Source organism: Mesoplodon bidens, assembly GCF_964165515.1.
Source record: "Mesoplodon bidens genome assembly, chromosome: 7".
In the NCBI taxonomy this organism is placed as follows: domain Eukaryota; kingdom Metazoa; phylum Chordata; class Mammalia; order Artiodactyla; family Ziphiidae; genus Mesoplodon; species Mesoplodon bidens.
In genome coordinates this window covers 20,361,422-20,382,156 of record NC_138164.1, presented here as the reverse complement: position 1 = coordinate 20,382,156, position 20,735 = coordinate 20,361,422, and the positions used below count along the sequence as shown (strand labels likewise).

Genomic DNA, 20,735 nt, shown 5'->3' with positions numbered 1-20,735 from the left:
GCTTCACTGCCTCGCTGGCTGCCCTCCGCCCACACCTCAGCCCAGGCAAGGGAAGGACTCAGGCCAGGAGTGTCTGCAGCACTTACCTTCCCGGTGTCCTCTCCCGGCCCTCTGGGTCTCAGGAAGTGGTTCTTGTCAGCCCCAGGGGTGCTGGGCTCTTCACTGTCCTTGGCAGGAAAATCTAGCTTCCTCAGCCTTTGGGCCACCACTAGAGACACAGACAGCGGACTGTAACTGTCCCAACCAGGCCACATGCCCCTAAGCCCACCTGCGATGCCTCAGGTGTTCCAGCCCTGCGGTGGGGAAGCACATGGGTCTCTGGGCAGAGAGAGCTGGTTCACCCCAGGGCCTGACTGAAGGTGCCTTTTCCTGGAGAGCCATGGAAAGTGCTACCCCGCAGGGCCGCTGGTACCGGCTGGGTGCTCCCCCAGGTCTGGGTCACTGACAGCCTACAGAGCCCCAGCCAGCCAGAAAAGACCTGACTCCTTTCAGAACTGACGACATCAGTTTGACACAACTCTGAAAAAAGAAATGACTTGGCTTCTCTACCCAATGAGTAATTAAACTCTCTTCATCCTCCAGAAGATTTCCATCTCAACTGAACGTTATATAATTTCCTGGAGACAGCAGGCTCGTGGAGGCAAACGGGGAATAGTGAGACTATTCTAGGTACCAAAAAAAAGGCTGGAGACATGTGAGTGAACAGGAGAGAGGAGCAAGGAACTGGATGGAAACAGGAATATGAGAGAATCAGAGAGAAACAATTACATAACATCAGAGCACAAGCGCTTCATTGTTCAGCCAAGGAGAACAAGGTGACAGCTCCTTCTCCCTCCAGTTTACATCCAGGCAGTGCAGAAAGGAGGCTTTAAGACAAGAATGCCAGGAGGGGAAAAAAAGGGTCAGAGGAATTTAAGTGAAAGGCAAGAAACGAGCACCCACTTGTTTGGCCACCCTGCCCTGCCATCCCCAGGGGGATGGGACCAATGTGATTTCTACAGGAAAGATTTTTAACTCCGTAACAACACAGCGATTAATAAAATTGCAACAAGCCAGCATTACCACAGCCTAACCATTGGGTCAGGAATGACACATCTGATGCCCCTGGAGGTCCATGCAAGTATCTCGGATGCTTGGATAAGACAGCTCACAGGTCAGGCTGCTGTCTGTTGAGTCAAGACAAGCTGTCCAGCAAAGACCCCCAGGGCCTAGGATCACCGTGGCCAAGCTGTGATATCGCTGTGAGCTGAGGGCTATTGTATCAACAAAGTCTCGTTAGAAGCCATATATTAACCTGTTTCTTCTTATGAAACAGAATGCACTTCGGGTTCCTATCTTCATGGCAGCACAGGCAGACAAACAAGATCTGGTCTCTTAAGTCTGTGAGGGCTAAGCCCCGTAAATATTGTAGAAAGAAACACTAAGGTGAATTCCACGACTGATGAGACTTTCATTGACATATGTTGTATATATCTCTGCTTCACTTTCCTAGTCAATCAAGCAACTGCTGTAAACTGCCTAGGATGGATAAGTATGGCAGTGCTTAGTCCAGGCATTGGACAATCCAAGTGGAACGGGGACTGGAGAAGGGCCACGAAAAGCTCGTTTCTTAAAAGCAGTGAAATTCCTTCATTGTGTCAACAGGGTAATGAGAAGCAGTTTGGATGACTTGTTCCACACACAAAACACACCAGAGCACAGGTTTTAGAAATTGACTGAACATATTTTTATTGAGCACCTACTATGTACACCACACACTGATCTAGGTGCTGGTGCTACAGATACAGCAGAAGACAAAATAGACAAAAATCCCAGCCCTTGCAGAGCTCCTGGAGCTTACATTCCAGTGAAATCAAGACAAGAAAACTAATCCATGGAGAAAATGACAAAGTTATGAGCCAAAGAACAATTCTTCTGAGGAGTAACAAAAGGGATTCCCTATTGTTTAAGTCAGAAAGAAACAATGAAGTCCCTTTGGGGTCACCCAAAAAGATAGGGCCCTGCTGAGCTCCCTGACCCAGCCTGAGAAAGCAATGGCTTGCTGTCTACCCTTTACCACAGTTTTAGGGTAGAGGTCAATGCACAGAGCTCCTCAGGGGGTCCACTAGGCCATTTAAAAGTCTATCCCAAAACCAATGGCATTTCCAACGAGAGGAAAGCAATGGTTGTGCAAATTTGTTTCAATCAAGACAACAGTCTCTCAAATATGAAATTCAATGAAGACAAACAAAACCTGCAGGTAATAAAAAAACAAAAAGAACCACGAAACTAAAATTGTTTACAGCATAATAGTTTAAGATATTAAAATGAGAATGTAGAAAAGATTATTGCCTAGCAAAGTATTTAATCCTTAGCCCAAAAGTAATAAAATAGAAACATACTACAAACTAGCTTGGCAGTTTTAAATGCAGGCAGGTAATTCTGATTTTAAAAGTTCTGTTTTTCTAAGGTAAGACAAACTTGAAAGTATTTGGTCAAACTTGGTTTTATGAAATGGTTTAATGTACAAAGTTTTCTAGGAGTCTCTGGACCTTCACAAAACAGAAGAGGGCGCGCTGGGTTTAAGAGACTGTGAATGAAAGAAACAGACTGAAAACCTAAATGGAAACAAGCAAACTACACAGCGAGATGCACTGAGAGAAAAAATAAGCTACAATAAAACCTCATTAATTAAAAATGCATTAGGGACAAGTTGAGTTTGATTAGGTGAAAAATGTTCATAAATTTGCAAGAAAAATATTTAAATTATCCATTAAATACATATGTATATATATCAGAGATAAAGAGTAAATTGAATGCATCTAAATAAAGGTGTGGCCTCACAAAGATCCTCACGGAACGTATTTTAATATAATTGAAAAGAGTGATTAGTAACTAGCATATCAAGTGGTAAAAGGGTGCTTTTTAAGGAGCGTTAAAGTTGTTTAAGTAGTTCAGACCCAACAGGCTTCCTCACGTACTATTAATTTGCTTCAGCAAACCCTTCAGCTTCACTCATTATCTTCAATTCCAGGAGGAACTAATGAGGTTTTACTGTAAAAGTAGAAAAACAAACATTTCAAATGATAAGATTCCAGCGTCACCTATACCAAAAAATTAGTAATGAAACTTCAGTTTGGAAAGCTACTACCGTACAATGTAGCAAGGACCAAATGTTCACCCAGCCAGAAGGAGAACCAGGTAAAGAGCAGGAAATCCTCACAGTGGATTATACCAGTGGTTCCTTTACTCATTAGAAATACAACTGCAATCTTACAATCAAACAGCAGAACCACTGCTTATTAGGAGGCACTAAATTTTAAGCTACTCAGCAGGGAGAAAGAAGAGGATCTTTGAACGCAGTCACAGTGGGGAGCTGTGGAAAATGAGTTAGGTTTCAACATGACACATTAGCAGAAAGATGCATCTGCACTTCAGGTTTCTGAATGACACGATTACAGTCAAAATCGAGCAAAGAAAGACCAAAACAACCAATACATGAACCCTGAGCTTCCACATTCCCCTTTCAGGTGAGACAATGAGGCAGACCATCACTATCCAGGAAAATATGGCTCTCGCTACAGTTAGATCTCAATGTGTCTCCCAAGTGGAGGGCTTATCAAATAAGTTATTCTAAACCACGTATATTTAACTTTGGAATGATGGAGACACACAGATACACATAAACATCAAAAGAATCACTCTGTTCCACATCTGGGTCCAAACCTGTCCAGGCTTGGTGGAATATTAAGTGGCCGGGGCCTGATTAAACAAGGAGGATGCAGGAGGTCAGGTGGTGCTAAATAAATCATTAGGAGACAACCAAGAAATGACTGTGCAAGGGACAGGAATTGGTCACAGACAATAAGAACAGTTAAAATAGAATTATCCCAACAAGGAAGACAAGTAAAAAACAATCTTTAGAAAGAATCGAGTCACTGAAATTTGATTTCTTGCTAGTTGTTGCCATTTGTTCAGATGAGGTCTTGAAGGTTTTCCATTTTTTCTCTCCACCCAGTTCAAGAACACATGCACTAGAAATCTGTGGTAAGAATTCAGCAAAGTCTTTCCCCTCCTGTTCTTCGTCATGCCAATGCGAGCACTAGAAAATTCCAAACAAAATCGAGTTAGTGGTACAGAAAGTTCATGAACTATCTATGCGAACATTAAGCACAACAGAAATGATCCAAAAGCATTAAGACTATGTACGAGCTTCTCACTGTGGTCAGTTTCTTCACTCTGTCAGGCTAATCAAAAGTTAAACTTTAAAAACTTATTAAAATCCAAACAAAAAACTGTTCTTACCAGTAAGAATCATATCCCTACCCAGCCCTAGACATGGAATTGGGAAAATGGCCAGCTCAGTGGTGGGCCAAGAAGGTTCTACCCAAAGAGAAGACGAGCATTCCAGGAGCTTACCACCTCCCAGGTCCAGATGCTCAGCGCCTGGCCCACTTAACACCACTCATACCCCATTAGCCGAAGCAAACGCTGGAAGGCAGAGAACAGACATACCACTTATAGCTTCCTGTGCAAAGTACTTGACATCCACGTCTTCATCCTGGCCTAGCTTCTGTAGTACCGGCTTAACCTCCTCCTGCAAAGCACTAAAATGCAACGGTATCATCTGTGAGAGGCAGTCTTCTGAGCCAAAGAAATGCTTTATGTTGTGTGTGTATATATATATTTGCTCTATGGTAATTTTTAAAGTTTAAAATAAAAAAAAAATCTTAAAACACCTATAATATAAACTTGACAAGTATTAAATAATTTCTCAGGTTCTCTATAGAATTAGCTTCGAACAATGATCTACATATGTACACAGCTGAAATATTAAAGTCAGAGTAGACACAATCAAAACTGGTTGTTAAATTACTCTATTATTTTCTTTAACCCATCCCACATCTTAGGTGAAGTGAAAATCACCGAATTTAATTTTAGCTATTTCTGCCTATATGATGTGAAATTTTAAACGTATTAAAAAAAAAGAATAATACTAAAATCTTACTTGGTATCTAGAATTGGTCCAATTTTCTGTAGCGATTTGGCCACATTGAATCGGACATTTGCTACTTGGTCTCTTGCCATTTTCAATACAACAGGCAGCATCTGCTTAGTGGTTATTTCCTGACCACAGGCTTCAGACAGCGCCTAGAAAAAGAAATAAGACGGCATATTAAAAACACTTTTATTTTTCTAAATATCCCCAAATCTAAAGAGACAATATTTAATAAGAAAGTAACTGGCCAACAGGAAAATGTTTCTAGTGTGAGCATGTGAATGAAGGATACAAGGTAGCAAAGAATCCCAGAACTAGACCAGAATTCACAACTGACTTGACTACAGATTTTAACACAAACTGAAAAATTGACATTTTTCTCTCATCTCCTAACTGCCCAAATTAATCAGTATAAGAAATATAGTCCAAATAGAAGGCAACATATTCAGAATTCATAATACAGTACTGAACAACTGGTTTAACATCTGAGCTTAGCAATAACAGCTATGGAATACTTACATTAATGCAGAATAGAGTGGTCATCCTGTGCAGGTAATTAGGATCATCTGCCATTACTAACACTTTGGGAACGATGGTGTTTTGGGCCCACTCTTTACCAAACTTCTGAACCAGTTTCATGAGGTTGCTGGTGGCAGCTTCACGGATGGCGTACACTGCAGAAGAGGCGAAGATCATGCTGTGGTGCTGCTCACATCATGAGCATAACCTAGTTTACTTCTACTTACATCATCGTCAAAGGTGGACCAAAAATAAAACTTCAAGTGTAAACACTCCAATTTAGTCAGACTGCCATGGCAAGCATGCTCAGCCATGGCTCCTAGTATGCTGATTTGGTCTTATTACAGTTTCAAAATGTATAGAATGTCCAAGGAAAAGGGAGGTAAGGAGCTCGTTATACACATCACTAATTAATTAGCAAATATGAGTGCCAACTATGTGCTATGTGTTACAGAAAGAATGCATAAGATACTGCCCTCAAAGATCACACACTTTAGCAGAAAAATGAAAGCTGATGCATTCCAAGAAGTCATGTGATCTAAGATTGATTATAATGAAGCATGAAATTGTATACTAAAGACCCTGAGGGCTGTCGGAGTTTAGAGGACAGAGAACAGGGAGATCTGGGAAGGCTTCGGGAAAGAGAGGCCTTGCACTGGGCCTTAAAGATTAGGGAGGATTTGTGTAAATGGAGAAGAGGGGAGGAATTCCTGGAAAGGCCAAAAAAATTTACCCACGGCACAAAGGAAAAAACGGAAATCTGGGCGACTGTGAGGTTGAACAGTTAGGGCGGAGCCAGAACACAGAGCATCGTGAGAGCTAAATTTAGACTCTGTAAGAAAACCAATGATGGGTTTTTAAAGCAAAGTTGTGACCCTATGACCAATGGGGTATTTTAGCAAGATTGTTCCAGCAGCAGCAAGAACAGCTGAGAGAATGACAGAGAGGAGGTTATTTAGAGGCCTCTGTTGTCATCTATACAACGGCAAATAAAAACTTAAGACTGACTTGCCTCTTTTTCCCTTAAAAATGTTTGTTGAGACAACATGTCAAAGGTCTTCTATGAATATATGTGCCTGCTTTAACCTCATAATTCCCTACGAGGTCATTTAGCAAAGATGTCATAAATCTAGATAATAAAGGCCTGAGCTACGATCTTCTCAACAACCAGTTGCTACGTACAGCACTCATCAAAGACCGGTGTGGCAATGCTTCAGTCTACGTGTCCGATACGACTCAAAATTTGGGCTTGGATAACAAATCTAGAGTGGTGGGTACTGACTCCTTATTCTACTTCTCTCTCCAGATGGGCCCAACCCTCCTGGGTGACAGCTGTGGCTTGACAGCTATCCAAGCCACAGCTCTGATCCTGGACAACTTCTACAAGGCTTTCAGACAGGAAATACCCAGCTCTCCCCAGCCCATAGATCCTTTTAGGCAACGCCACTGATGAGAACAGGCAAGACAGCTTAGCCAAGGAACTATATAATTTATTACCAACATGCAACCTGACCAAAGCCTGTGGGAGCAGCAACCTGCCAGGAATATCTAGAAGCACTCGCTAAGGAGCAGCTCAAGTGAACTGTTTTACCCCTAACACAAATTCCCTCCCTTCACACTCACACTCTTTGTCTTGGGCACACCGTCCCCCCCCCCACCACCACCACCAACCTCTTCCCATCTGTGTCTTCTCCTCTCATTGTTTTTTTTATTTGCTTGAGATTTTTCTCATCCTAAGGCCATTACCACAGGGAAGGGATCTCACTGCCAGAGTAACCAGAGACGGAGCGCTCGGCCTTGACCCAGACCTTAACTGCACTCAACTCTACTTGGCCAGATGCCTACTATGTTCTTGGCTTCTCTCAATTTTGCTGTGAAAAGAATGCAAACCATTCCACGGTTCTGCCTCTCCTCTCTGCTTGTTTTGTCTCTCTCCCTCCCTCTTCTTCCCTCTCCCCTCAAGGTCTGGCTGACTCGCAACGTTCCTCTGAATTTCTAACACGCTCTATATGCTCACTAACTTCGGTACTTTTCCCTTCCTCCTATAGAAAATAAATTCCCCTTCTAAATTCCTCCCTCTCGTCAATACTATCCACTCAACCGTGGGAAGAGAAGTAAGGGATGCTGCTTTCTTCCTTATACTTCTCTGGATTTTTCACAATATCCTTTTAGTAGTTTAATAAGCAGAAAAAAGTTTCCAAAAATTTAATTGATCATTGATCACTACACGGCAGTTATCTAAAATGTGAAAACAAAACCCCATGTGATTAAGTATAGAACAATTTCAGAGCTGACATTTCATTGGTTCAAAGAATTTCATTGGCTCAAAGTTGCAATGCCCACTTAAGTATGCTGCTGCAGAAAAAGACACAAAGGTCTCTGTTGCTCCCAAATTGGAAAAAAAAAAAAATCAGAGAAAAGAGGACGTATTAATTAACCTGCATTGACAGAACAATCCTACATGGAAAAGGTGTCAGGAATTCAATTCTTCGTGGAACAGGAGGATTTTAAAAGTTCTTCAAAATAAATCTAGAATACTAACTTTCAAAGAAAGTATGGACTGATCTGGGACTCACTAACATTAAATATTTATCAGAAATAATATAAACACTTTATTTCTAAAAAGAGAAGACTGCCTTTCCTATGATTTGCCAAACCTCAGTTTCATTTAAGAAGAAAAAAAATTAAGCCATAAAAAGGTAACTTTGGAGGACAAGAAAAATAGAAATAAAATCTTCACAGTCTAGTTTGGAAACAATGAAATTATCTACATATATACGCCTTTATGAGATTTGCACAGTTTTTTCACACCCCTCCTCTTCACTTCCTTAACCATATGATCTCCCATATGATCCAACTATGCCCTCAGCAAAACCACCTACATGTACAAGCAGACACAACATCCCCACTCCTCCCAAAGAGTCACCCATAAGCACCCACAGAGATACGTTCAGTACATAAAGTATACATAAGAAGCTGTGGAACTGAAGCAGGATACCCATCTTATCCACCAAAATATTGAACCAAAGCTCACAGGACATTGTAAGTCCTCAGGGCCCTCATCTGAACAGATCACAGACCACACCGAAGCTGCCAGGTCTAGACGTGGGGCTGGCACTGGACCTCACTGCTACAGAGGGAACCCCTCCTACCCACTTCTGCCCAGCAGACAAGAGGAGATACCCAGACCTGAGACTCTGTCAAAAAGTCAACTGCTAACAAGTTAACATGAAGTGGCTTTATATAAAACATGAATTGCCTTGTATATTTTGATAAGCAGCAGTTCCAGCTTTTATTTGTAACACAGTATGTGGGGCACTAGAGGAAAAAGATTCTGTGACTGTTGAAATGAATTATGCTATAAATGCAAAGAAAAGGTAAAATACTAAAAAAATCTATTTTCTAAATGCTGTCCTATCTGACCCCGCCCTGAGTTCTCAGCTCTCCCTCTCTTAGTATCATGGCAGCAACAGCCAGGGAACAGGAAGTAAGCATGCCTTTCACGCAGCCAAAAATCTGGGACCTCTCTATCCTGGGTCACAGCTGACGTCTTCCACTCCTAGACACCTTTATTGCACCACTGTATACCTCCTTCTCTATGTCACCTCAAAGAAGACAAGTAGCCATTTCTTCCCCCTAGCCCTTTCTTCTGATTCCAATCCCTGTCCAACCCAGTCTACAGTGGCTGAAGACACAAAGATGGCATGGCCGAGTAGAGGACCTTGAGGTAAGAAAGGAATGAATATATGTGTAAAAGAGACAGTCTGAAAATAACGTAATAGAATGAGTGAGAAATAGGGCAAACAGATTTTTCAATGAAGAAAATAAAATTTAAGAGAGAAAAAAACTGGTAGAAAATTGAAATGTCAAACTTGTGCTCAGAAAAAGCTAACTGGATTTTAATGAAAGCCTGTCTTCATCCCTGTACTGGTACAACAAAATATGGTCAGATTGGGATTCCTTTCTAAAAAGGAAATATATGAACAAAATGGGATATATGCAAAAACATGGGCCTTCCATTAACTTATTTACTTACCATGGTCCCCAAGCCAGGCCATACATAAAGAATTCAGCTTCTCATCAAAGAATTCCACACCCTATGGATACAGAAGATTCCATTAACAAACGTCTCCAAAGTTTAGAAATCAAGATGTACTGTTTATATGACACCAATGTGAAAGCTAAAAAAAACGACTTATTTCCAAATAAGCTGAATTCATGGACCGGCCAGAAAAAGAATACCATGAGATGTGATTTACAAACTGTAAACCTGTTTTTATTGGACAGAAGTCATAAAGAAAGCAGAAGTGAGACGGCCCAGGCACTGCTGAGTGGGAGAGAAGTGAGTGGCCTGGAGCCAGATGCAACGCTGCAGATGAGCAGGAAGAGGGCAGCGTGCACAGGCTGCCAAACAATCCCTAGAATATTCGTAAAAACGAATCACCAGGAAAATACCAGTCAGTAACATTAATAATTCTCAAATTTTCCCCCTTTTGGTTAATATCATAATAAATCCTTAAGGATAAAGAACCTGACATCAAGAGACAGACTTATCTCCAGCTAAAGAGAGTACTCTGGGATCCATGGGAGAAAGCAGAGAGAGAATAAAGCAGGCACAAGAGTACAGTGAAGTGGTCCCAGCACAGTCACAGTGGAACCATCCTACTTCTCTCCACCACTGCTCTCCCCCTCAGCGGTGGCCGCACCAGCACAGGCTGCAGACAAGCTCCTCGAGCTGATTCGCACAGACCCAGCACCCTGGGACTTCACATCATGTGGGCGATCGCTGTGAACTGTGCTTTCCCAGCACCTTCCTCTTGAGGTCTACGCGTTCACAGTCTTTAGCTTCTTTGGATCCTAAGAAGTTTCTGACCAGTGATTATGTATTTTCAATAAAGAAATGTAATTAAAGTGCTTTGAATATATGATAAAATGGCTTCATAATACTAGATTATGAACAGGCTTTATTTTAGCACACCCTTAGATTATTACCATGTCTGCTCTCAAAGACTTACTTTTCGTTTCAGATCATGGATTTTTCTTGAGTCTTAATTAACTTTTATTTCCTGATTCTTGTGGTTTAGCCTTACATTCACTCACCATGGTCCATAAGCCAGGCCATACATAAAGTCTTGAAATAATCTTATAAATTGACTACCTGAAATAAGTCTTTACAAAAAAAAAAAAAAAAAAAGGCTTTACGGATTTTTTTAAAGGATAAAATAGATAATAATAACAAGAAGTTGAAGTTGTATAACAAAATGTTTCTGACTGATGCATGTCACCTCTGCTAGACAAGCATGAGGCAGCCAAAGTCACCAGGTGCCTGTTTCTATACTCCTCCGGAGAGCTACCAACCTTTGCAGGCTTCCCAGGTCTGGGAGGGACAGAGGTTAAAGACATGGTACTAAAATTCACCCTCCCTTCTGGACAGTTATTTCAGTCTTCAGCAAACCAGTTAAGCAGTGCTGCTTTCGACTCTGGAGAGGTGATTCATGACAGTCACCAGTGAAGAACAGAAGATGACTCTCAGTACTTGGGAACGGCAGAGGGGAAAAACTGGCAGGATGACTTTGCCTGACCCCATTAGCTATACAGGTATCCTCCACTTTTCGAAAGTTCACTTTATATCACTTCACTTTTACAAAAGAGCTGTAAAACAATACGTGTCTTCACTAACCAAAAGAAATCTGAAGGGGATTTTTTTAACAAAAAAGGTGAAAACAGCATTCAGCATTTGTTTTGCAGCGAGTCACCGAGCCCTTCGACAGGCAGCGTGCACCACAGCAGCAAGAGTGGCCCCGCCAAGCTCCTTCCCCTAGAACTACACTCAGCATCTCAGCATCAGGCTGCCGTTGCTTTGAACTGTGCCTGTGAGCATCTGTGCTTTATCTTGATTTACTTCCTGTATCTGTTAGCAAGATGTGTCCTAAGGTAATTGCTTCTTCGCTTTACGCCATTTCAGCTTACAAAAGCTTTCTTAGGAATGCTCTACTTTCAAGCAGTGGGGGAAACCTGTACACTGATAATCTTTGGCATCCATTTTGAAGAATGGGACACTTCAAATTTGATAAAACATATGACATCACGCACAAGACACATTTCATAAACTAAGTATACCAAAATAACAATACAAATTCAGTGATCCAAGAAAAGAAAAAATAAGTCCCATACGCTATGATATGAAAGGAAGAGAAGTGGGGTTGAAAGAGGGGAAACAAACTGTAGTACTGTGGGCTATAAACTGACATATTACGAGCTTTCTCAAAAAATTTTCAGGTATTCATTTTCTCAACAATCAACAGATGTTAAGTGCCTGATTAATGCCAGGCACTATGGTAAGCACTGGAAATAAAACACTGAACACAGTCCCTGCCCTAAAAGAGATCAGCTGTCTATCTCCTCAACTAGATTTTAACAGACAGTTATAATATACTATAGTAAGAGCAACCAACATGGTGAGGGCACATCAAATTTAGAACTGACGAGGCTATCTACTAAAAAAGAAAGGGAAGGATGTGGCTATAAAACCCAGCACTGAAATTTTAATTAATTTGAGATCAGTACAACTATCCATGAATCTCAAACAGTAATGTGATAATGTGGACTTTGGCCAAAATATTAGCATTACAAACTTCAACACTCCTTTTTTATATGGAGAGCCCTCAACTCCCTTTAACCAGAATGTAGGAAAAGTGGTAACCAGAGACATTTTGCGCAGAACATAGGCAAACAGGGAAGCCTCCCTGAACAAAAGTCAAAACGGATTTATCTCAAAACCATACTTCCCTTTCTTCTGAGATAAATATTCCTTAAATCACAGAGACATTTAGTAGCACAAAATCTATGTGACATATACCAAGAAATTAATTATATTCTTCTGTGGCTTTGCTTTCAGACAGTGGGGAGGTGAAATGTGCTTCTATAATACCTTTTTACTAGAAGTTAATGCAGGGCTTCCCTGGTGGCGCAGTGGTCGGGAATCCACCTGCTAATGCAGGGGACAGGGGTTCCAGCCCTGGTTGGGGAAGATCCCACATGCCACAGAGCAGCAAAGCTCATGCACCACAACTACTGAGCCTGCACTCTAGAGCCCGCGAGCCACAACTACTGAGCCCACATGCCACAACTACTGAAGCCCACGCGCCTAGAGCCTGTGCTCCACAACAAGAGAAGCCACTGCCACGAGAAGCCCGCGCACCGCAACGAAGAGTAGCCCTCGCTCGCTGCAACTAGAGAAAGCCCGTGCGCAGCAACAAAGACCCAATGCAGCCAAAAATAATAAATAAATAAAATTAAATTAAAAAAAAAGAAAGGATATGTAAAGTTAAAAAAAAAATAAAAGAAGTTAATGCACTGATGAAAATGCAAACTACTCTACAGGCAACTAAGAGAGACCATACTTTCATGAGTCTAAATGAACATAACCATAGGAGCTATTTGGGCCTCCTACTTGCCATGGTAAATCTGCTCCACTATCTGATGCTATCCTTCAGTTCACAGAGCACCCATACTCACCAGCTGGCCTGCCAGCAGTGGCATATACTCAATGATGGCCAGCCGGACCCTCCATTTGGCATCTTCAGCCAGCTCCACTATGGCAGGAAGGAGTGATTGAGAGAGCTGCCGGATTCCAATCACTTCATTTACACAATCCAAATTGGAGATGATGTTCAGACGAACTTCAGGACACTGCAAGTACACAAGCCCCGAAAGACCACACGTAAAGATCAAGTTCTCTGCCCAGTATTCTCCTACCAACACAATGAGTAAATAAATTTTAAAATAAGAAAGTATTGACTCAGGTGAAAAAAGTATTGTCTTGGAAGAAATACTTAACACTGAGTACACAAATAATTCAAAGCACATAATTTAACTGATCTTAACCAGAACTTTCAATGAAAAATCTATAGAAAGGTAAAGGGCATAGGCTATGAAATCAAATTACATGCATTCAAGTCCCAGATCTACCACTGCTGAGACACTGGGTAAGTTATTTTACCTCTGTGCTTTACCTTCTTCATCTGTAAAATGGGAATAATAATAAGACCCACCCTCCTAAGACTGTTGTGAGAATTACATGTAATAATAATACATGCAAAGCATTTATGATCATGCCTGGCACACGGTGTTAATAAATAGTAGCTAATGTTATAATTTTGATATTATTATATTTATACTTAAATGAAAGAAACTTATCAAACAAAGATCCATTAAGTTTAAAGAGAAAAAAAAAGCAGCGAATATAAGCAGGAATTAGGCAGAGAAGATGGAAAGACATTTTTAAGTCTGTATCAAATGGCCCATTTTCTGGGGAACTTATAACCCCATGCCCAAACATTGTCAATGGTTTAAAATAAGTTACTTTTTTGGGTTCTATCTCAGTGAGACCCCAAACAAAAACCAAACCAAATCACTGACTATCAAAGGACAACAAAATTTATAGCCAGACTTACCTCATCCTTTAACTGAGCTAAAAAAAGAGGTAGAAGATGTTCAATGGTATTCCCTTTGCCCAAAATCGTAGACAATCCCATAATTACAGAAGCTAGAGCCGATTTGACATGTTGATTTGTATCAGATACTAATTCCTAAAACAAAATCAAAATTAAAAGCCTTTCTTTTCTTTGCAAGACAGTAGCAACTTCCATACCATTTCACAAGGAATTTTAAAAGACAGCACTATTTCAGTATTGATTAGTTGATAAAGTTTCCTCAGACCATCTGTCAAATAATATAAACCTATGCACCAAAGAGCACTTTACACTTATAAAGCACTAATAAGTAATAAATAACAATGTCACATGTTAACATATCTGTCCCATTCATCCCTGGTCCATGTTTAAACTCAAAGAGCTTTAAGGGAATACTAATACAAACAAAAACTGAGGTAAGGTTTACCTTCATATAAGGCAAAGTGAAAAAAATAAAAATAAACTAAAGTTAGGTTTACCTTTATATAGGGCAGAATTTGATTCATAATTATGGTCTCTCTACCTTCCATGGGCAAGTTCTCACAAAGTTCTAAAAGAGATAAATAGAAAAAAAAAAAAAGCTTACATAGAGCCATTACAAGGAGCCAAATGAAGAAATTTAACCGGGTTTATCAACAGTTTCAAGTTAAATCAAATCATATGTTTAAGCAAGTAAGCTCCAAGGAGGAAAACTGGCTTATTTTAAATGCACTTTTTGGTCAATCTATATGCCACTGTGTACCACACCAATCCAACCTTGAAATGCCTTCTTTTTTCCCCCCCTAAAAACAGAAACAGGGTAACACAGCTGTTTGGTTTTAAATATAAAGGGAGTAGCTTTATGTGACAATGTAACATTTCAACACATTAAAATCATCTCTATTTACTTGAAAACATAATCTAGAACAAAAAAAAATACAAATTCACTGACATAAAAAATGCACCAAAGTGAATGACATAAACTACAACATAAACTGATGCCTTAACCTTTTACTTTGTGGGCAGCAGCTGCTCGGACTTCAGCTTCACAGTCTTTGAGTAGGTTCTGAAAGGCGGGGATGAGGTCGTTTAGGGTGATTTGGGGACCCACAGCTTTCTGGAGCTATAAAAGAATTTGTACAGGTTTTAATGTATTCTAAACAAAATAAGGAACGTGAACACACAGAACAGCGCCATCTTCAAGTACAGACAGTCCCCAACTTATGATCGTTTGGCTTCAGATTCTTCAACTTTGGGATGGTGTGAAACCAATACATGTTCAGTAGAAACCAAACTGCAGATTCTGAATCTTGATCTTTTCCCAGGCTAGTGATATGCAGTACAGTCCTCCCGTGATGCTGGGCAGAGGGAGGAAGCCCCAGCTCCCGGTCAGCCGTGCAGTCACGAGGGGACACAACCGATACATGTAAAACCATGCTGTTTCCCACTTTTAGTACAGCATTGAATAAATTACATGAGATATTCAACACTTTATTATAAAATAGGTATTGTGTTAGTTGATTCTGCCTAACTGTAGGCTAATGTAAGTGTTCTGAGCACATTTAAAGTAGGCGAGGCTAAGTTATGATGTCCAGCAGGTATTAAATGCACTTTCAGCTTGCAGTGGGTTTACCGGGACATAACCCCATCCTGAGTCCAGGAAGATCTATATATGTTTTTGCCATGAGCACTTCCAATTCGGAAATTTTTGGTACAACAGCAAATCTGTGGGTTTCTGGTTTGTTTCTTTAGTACTCAAACAATGTCAGTGCAACAATTTTACCTCTGAAAATCTGTCAGCTACCATATAGCGAACTCGCCAAGATTTATCTTCTGCTGCTTGTCCAAGTGTAGGCATCACCAAAGCCTCAAGGTCATCCTCAGAAAGTAACTGAGCAATACTGACACAAGCTTCCACAGCTAGGAGGCGCACTGAATCCTAATGAACAAAATTCCTTTCCGTTAGTCAGATAATATTTACTGAGAGCCAGGCGGCAGAGTGTGGTGTGTGGTAGTGCCGTGGGTATCATTTAATTAAAAAAAAAACAACCACACTATATGCAGCTCATGTCTTTATGTCTTGAAACAGCTGCTCCCTTTGCCTGGAATGGCAGGCATGTCAAAGCCATAGAGGCAGCAATGACTGTTCTCTGAGCGAACAGCAAAGTAGTGACGTTCGTTAGAGTGCAGGATTTTTATTAAGGAAAATGAAAATAAAATGTGAAGATTAAGTGAAAAAAGAAAACATTTTAATGATGTCTCTAAATCCTCACTATAAGAAGTTGAGGGATAAAAATGAAAACAATGCTTGTACAAGTTGTTTACAACAGATCAGAACAGAGAGAGAGAATAGGGGATAAGGGTAAGGGAATGGCAGGAAGCTCAGTTTGCAAAATACTCATTGTAGGATGGCAGTAATAGGAGTTTAGGCATGAGATAATGACTTGGAAAAAATACATAGAAAAACAAATTTTAAAAGTAATTAAAAAAAACATTCAATTTAAATGTTGATGATCAAGGACAGAATAACTTTGAGGTAGCCAAGCATAGAAAACCCAGCAGAAAAAATTAGGTATGGGATTAATGAACTCAGCTTCCCAAATGTAAACCACCAAGTATCAACGTAGTACCTATATGTCCTTTGCAGAAGTGGAAGTGTATAATTAGACAAATCAATGAAAAATAGGGAATGGAGACTATAGATTTGGGAATCATAAATATATTAGCAGGAACTGAAAATACATAAACATCTGAGCACCCGGAAGAAACAAGACAAAAATTTTAAGAGTATGTGTGTGTATATATACACATATAAATATTTTATATACGTAACATTCCTATATGCGTATATCTAGGCATGTGCAAAACACACAAGGGATAAGGGCGACTCCAACTTTCTGAAACACTACACGTTTACAGATCAACAATAACTTACCCTACGCCCAAGATACTCACTACTCTATCTAAAGCAACAGGCTAAAAAAGGCAGAACTAGCTTCTTGGTAGTGGCTATACAGCTATTTTCAGATTCCAAAAATTATGAAGAATCAAGGGATTACCATCATCTATGGAAATATATACCCATCAATATTTGTTCAATTAATCAACTGCTTCTCTTCCAGAACTCCTGATTTTCTTCCCTATATCTGCTACTCCTCCCAGAATCTTCTCCATCTCAGCAGTGACACCAGCATCCACCCAGCTGCTCAAGCCAAAAATCAAAGAGATCTTGATTCCTCTTCCCTTCATCCAATTCAATCACAGTTCTACTGACTACCTCCAAAACTATCTCCAGTTTCTCTCCATCTTCACTATACCACCCTAGTTCACCACTGTCTCCTGTCTGGATTATTACAAAAGTCTCCTAACTTGTCTTGCTGCTTCTACTCTCAACCCCACCTTACAATTTAGTTTCCACCCAGAAGCCAGAATGATCTTTTAAAAATGTAGATTACATCAAATCACACCGCTGCTTAAAAATCTCGGTGTATTCTCATTCCACCTAGAAAAGAAAATCCAAACTCTACACCCTGGTTTAAAGGTCCCCCACAATCTGGTACCTGCTTATCTTCTCCAAACTCATCTCTGTCCCTTTCGCCCACTATGTTCTAACCTCAGGGCCTTTACACTAAGTGTCCTCTCTTCCTGGAACTCTCTTTTCCTGGAGCTCTGACATCCTAGGAAAGGGCATGGCTGGCATTTTTCTTTCATGTCTCAGTTTATGCCACCTCTTCACGGCCCTTCTCTGACTAACCAGTCTAGAGGGTGCCCTACAATCACTCCCCACCGCTGTGTCACCCAACTCTATTTTCTTCATAGTATTTATCCCCAATGTTTTGTTTATTATCTGTTTTCCTTCATTAAATTGTAAACTCCATGACGGCATGGTCCCTGTACACCCTGTTTAACACTGTAAACCAGCACTAGAACAGTGCCTGATATGTAGAAGGTGCTTGATAAATACTTTCTCAATGAATGACTAAGGCAGGAGCAGCAATTCTATCAGTAGTCAGAGTGAATATACACACACGTATTTTACAACTAAGCACAATATTTTTTTTGAGCATCCATTGCTGCTAATACCACAACTAGACGTATCTCTTGATGAAAAGTAACCTCCACCTACGAAGTGATCTTATTGCCCCCAAAATATCAAACCTAACTCTCCTTAAGCCTTTAGATCAGAGCTGGGGCAAGTGCTGGCCAAATCTGAAAAGCAGCAAGTTTCTGTAAATAAAATTTTACTGGAACGGCGCCATGCCCATTAGTTTACATATTATAGTGTGCTACGTACAACAGCAGAGCTTTGTAGTTACAACAGAGACTGTCTGGTCCACAAAGCCTAACATATTTACTATCTGGCCCTTTCACAAATCTCCACTCTAGATTCAACTACCAATTTTGCAGGACAAAAGAAAATGTTAAATTATATCACTGGAAATGTAATCAACGAAATCTCAAATGAGGATTCTAAACCTGTACTGTCCAATGCGACAACCACTACCCACTCACTACCTACTTCTGTGTGCCTGAAATGTAACTAGTGCCACATGTTTAAAGGATAGTTATTTTGGATATATTGGGTTAAATAAAATATATTATTAAAATCAATTTCACCTGTTTTTTACTTTTTAAAACGTGGCTACTACAAAACTTAAAAGTAACAGCGGCTTACATTGTATTTCTGTTGGATAGTGCTGTTTTAAACTATACTGTATGAGTAATAAAAATGCAAAGAGAAGTAAGGAGGTGGTTACCACGAAAGTCAAGATGAAGTGTTAGTCTTAAGGGGGTGGAGAGCGAGGAGTGGGAACTGGGGAGCGGGGTTGTGCTTGGGAGGGAGCCCGTGCTGGGCTTCCGGGGTAGTGGCTGTCGAAGTTCTATCTCCTTTCATGGATGAAAGTTACAAGATGACATTGACTTGTAATGATTCATTAAGATGCATATTCACTTTGTGCTCTTTTCTATATATTATTTTAATAAATTAAAAAAATTATTTCGAAAGATTTACCATCTTTAGATCTAGAAGCTGAAAATAAGACTCATGGGTATGTATCTGCTGCTCTTGACCCTGTACACATAAAGTGATTCTAGGGCAGGAGCTAGGCAAAACCTGAAGGGCTCTTCTTCTGGAGTCCAGGAAGTCTGGGGGCTGATCCTCCAAAGCACCATACAGAGAGGCAGTGCAGCTTAGCAGTGAAGGCCGTGAACTCTGGAGCTAAACTGCCTAGACTCAAATCCCCACTCCAACACTGCTAACTATGCAACCTTGAGCAAGTCACTTCAATTTCCTGTGCCTGTTTCCAATTATGTAAAATGGGGTATCTACCTAATGGGGCTGTTGGGAGGACTGAATTACTTCCCATACGTAAACCACTTAAAAGAGGCTGAGAAAGATTTATTGAGGTGCTTGCTAGTGTATTATTATTGCTATTTCTACACCAGTGAGATCCAGATCCTTGGATTTATAACTGCTATCAAGTGAAGTCATCCTATACACTCACACAGGGGATGCAGAGGGTCAGACAGCTTTCCCAATACGTGCTATGCTTGTTTATCTGAAAGCCAAACATTCCAGGAAACATTACTCTCCCATGACAATCCAGCCTGCAGTGCCCAAAGGTATGTTACCCTTTAATGCAGCTTTGGTCTTCCTTTCTAATTATGGCTCCCGTTTCCTCTTTGACACCCCCTTCCTTTTAACAGCTGCTAATGTAAAAGAAAACTGTGGTCTGGTGAAGAAAGAATTATAAGGACACTGAGATGGGTCATATTAAACTTTATGCAGGCCAGAATTAAGTATTAGTTCTGCAAAAAGGATCCTACCATGAGAACCAAAACACCCAAAGAAATTCTTAAAATTTTAAGAGGAGCATATCTGTGTACTTTAATTACTAAGAGTTAACCTACCTGTTCATCGGAAGCTAGATTAGTGAACAATGGAACAATTTCACTTTTCACACTGTCTAATTCCAAAACTTTTGCAAATTCACCCAATTTGGAAGCAGCGGCACGTCGTACCATTGGTGTGTCATCTGAGCACAAGGAACGGAAGTGCCTGCAGCAAATAAAATAATGAAGGTATTTCCTGTCAAATGCCATTGATTAAGCATCCCCCAACGCACACAGAAATTTTAGAGGTTTTCTCTTACAAACATCAGGGATTAGACTTCTACTCATAGAAGTAACAAAGGAAAACCCACGGGTATATTCAACTGGACAATAAAAAGTGGTGTCATCAATCCGACTACCCTGATACCAGTCACTCACTGGTAACAGGGTACTGTGTAACTTGTCAGTTGTGAACTCCCAATAACCCCCAATAACTAAAAAATACCACATCTTACTGTCTCATTTCTGCTTTGACAGCATCTGAAGCCCTGGGATAGCAAACGCTGAACAAACCACATGCAGATGTGCGAGAGGTAAACCAATCCCCACTCGCTAGGCGTTTCACCAGAGGGACAAAGTGAGCCTCCAGAGCCACAGGAGTGTGCTCCTGGGAGATCTGCCTCAGGGACTCCACAGCCTTGTCTCGAACCACAGTCTCTTCCACGGTCGCCAGACTTTCCAGAGGAGGCTAAATAGACCAAAACGGAAAACCAGAGAGAAAACTTACTCAATCAGGTTAGATACAGATTATCACCTTTTAAAGTGACTGAAGGGAGGTGGTACATGTAACCAGAATGTTAGCTACATCACACCAAATGGTTACTTTCAGTTCACATGGTGATAACATATGGTGTGTCCAACCTGAAGACACGACTTCTGTAGGACAGCCAAGA

The 20,735-nt window shown here is 40.6% G+C and overlaps 1 protein-coding gene across 1 annotated transcript; it reads right to left on the bottom strand.

Moving 5' to 3' along the window:
• Positions 1-1,702: 1,702 nt before the first annotated feature.
• On the bottom strand, positions 1,703-20,382 carry PPP2R1B (protein phosphatase 2 scaffold subunit Abeta). Its single transcript, XM_081239225.1, has 12 exons — positions 20,298-20,382; positions 19,861-20,008; positions 15,734-15,889; positions 14,959-15,073; positions 14,451-14,521; positions 13,954-14,088; positions 13,016-13,189; positions 9,534-9,594; positions 5,498-5,652; positions 4,988-5,130; positions 4,495-4,586; positions 1,703-4,081 (listed from the first exon to the last, which is right to left on the bottom strand). Exons 1-12 carry the CDS (start codon positions 20,303-20,305, stop codon positions 4,065-4,067), a joined length of 1,275 nt encoding a protein of 424 aa, XP_081095351.1. The 5' UTR covers positions 20,306-20,382; the 3' UTR covers positions 1,703-4,064.
• Between the last annotated feature and the right edge of the window lie 353 nt (positions 20,383-20,735).

Excerpts from the sequence above, each read along its gene's own strand:
- PPP2R1B (XM_081239225.1), bottom strand. Across the intron at positions 14,522-14,958 it reads TGCTGCCCACAAAGTAAAAG|AACTTTGTGAGAACTTGCCC; the intron begins GTTAAGGCATCA and ends TATCTCTTTTAG. Across the intron at positions 9,595-13,015 it reads CACTGCTGGCAGGCCAGCTG|GGTGTGGAATTCTTTGATGA; the intron begins GTGAGTATGGGT and ends CTGTATCCATAG.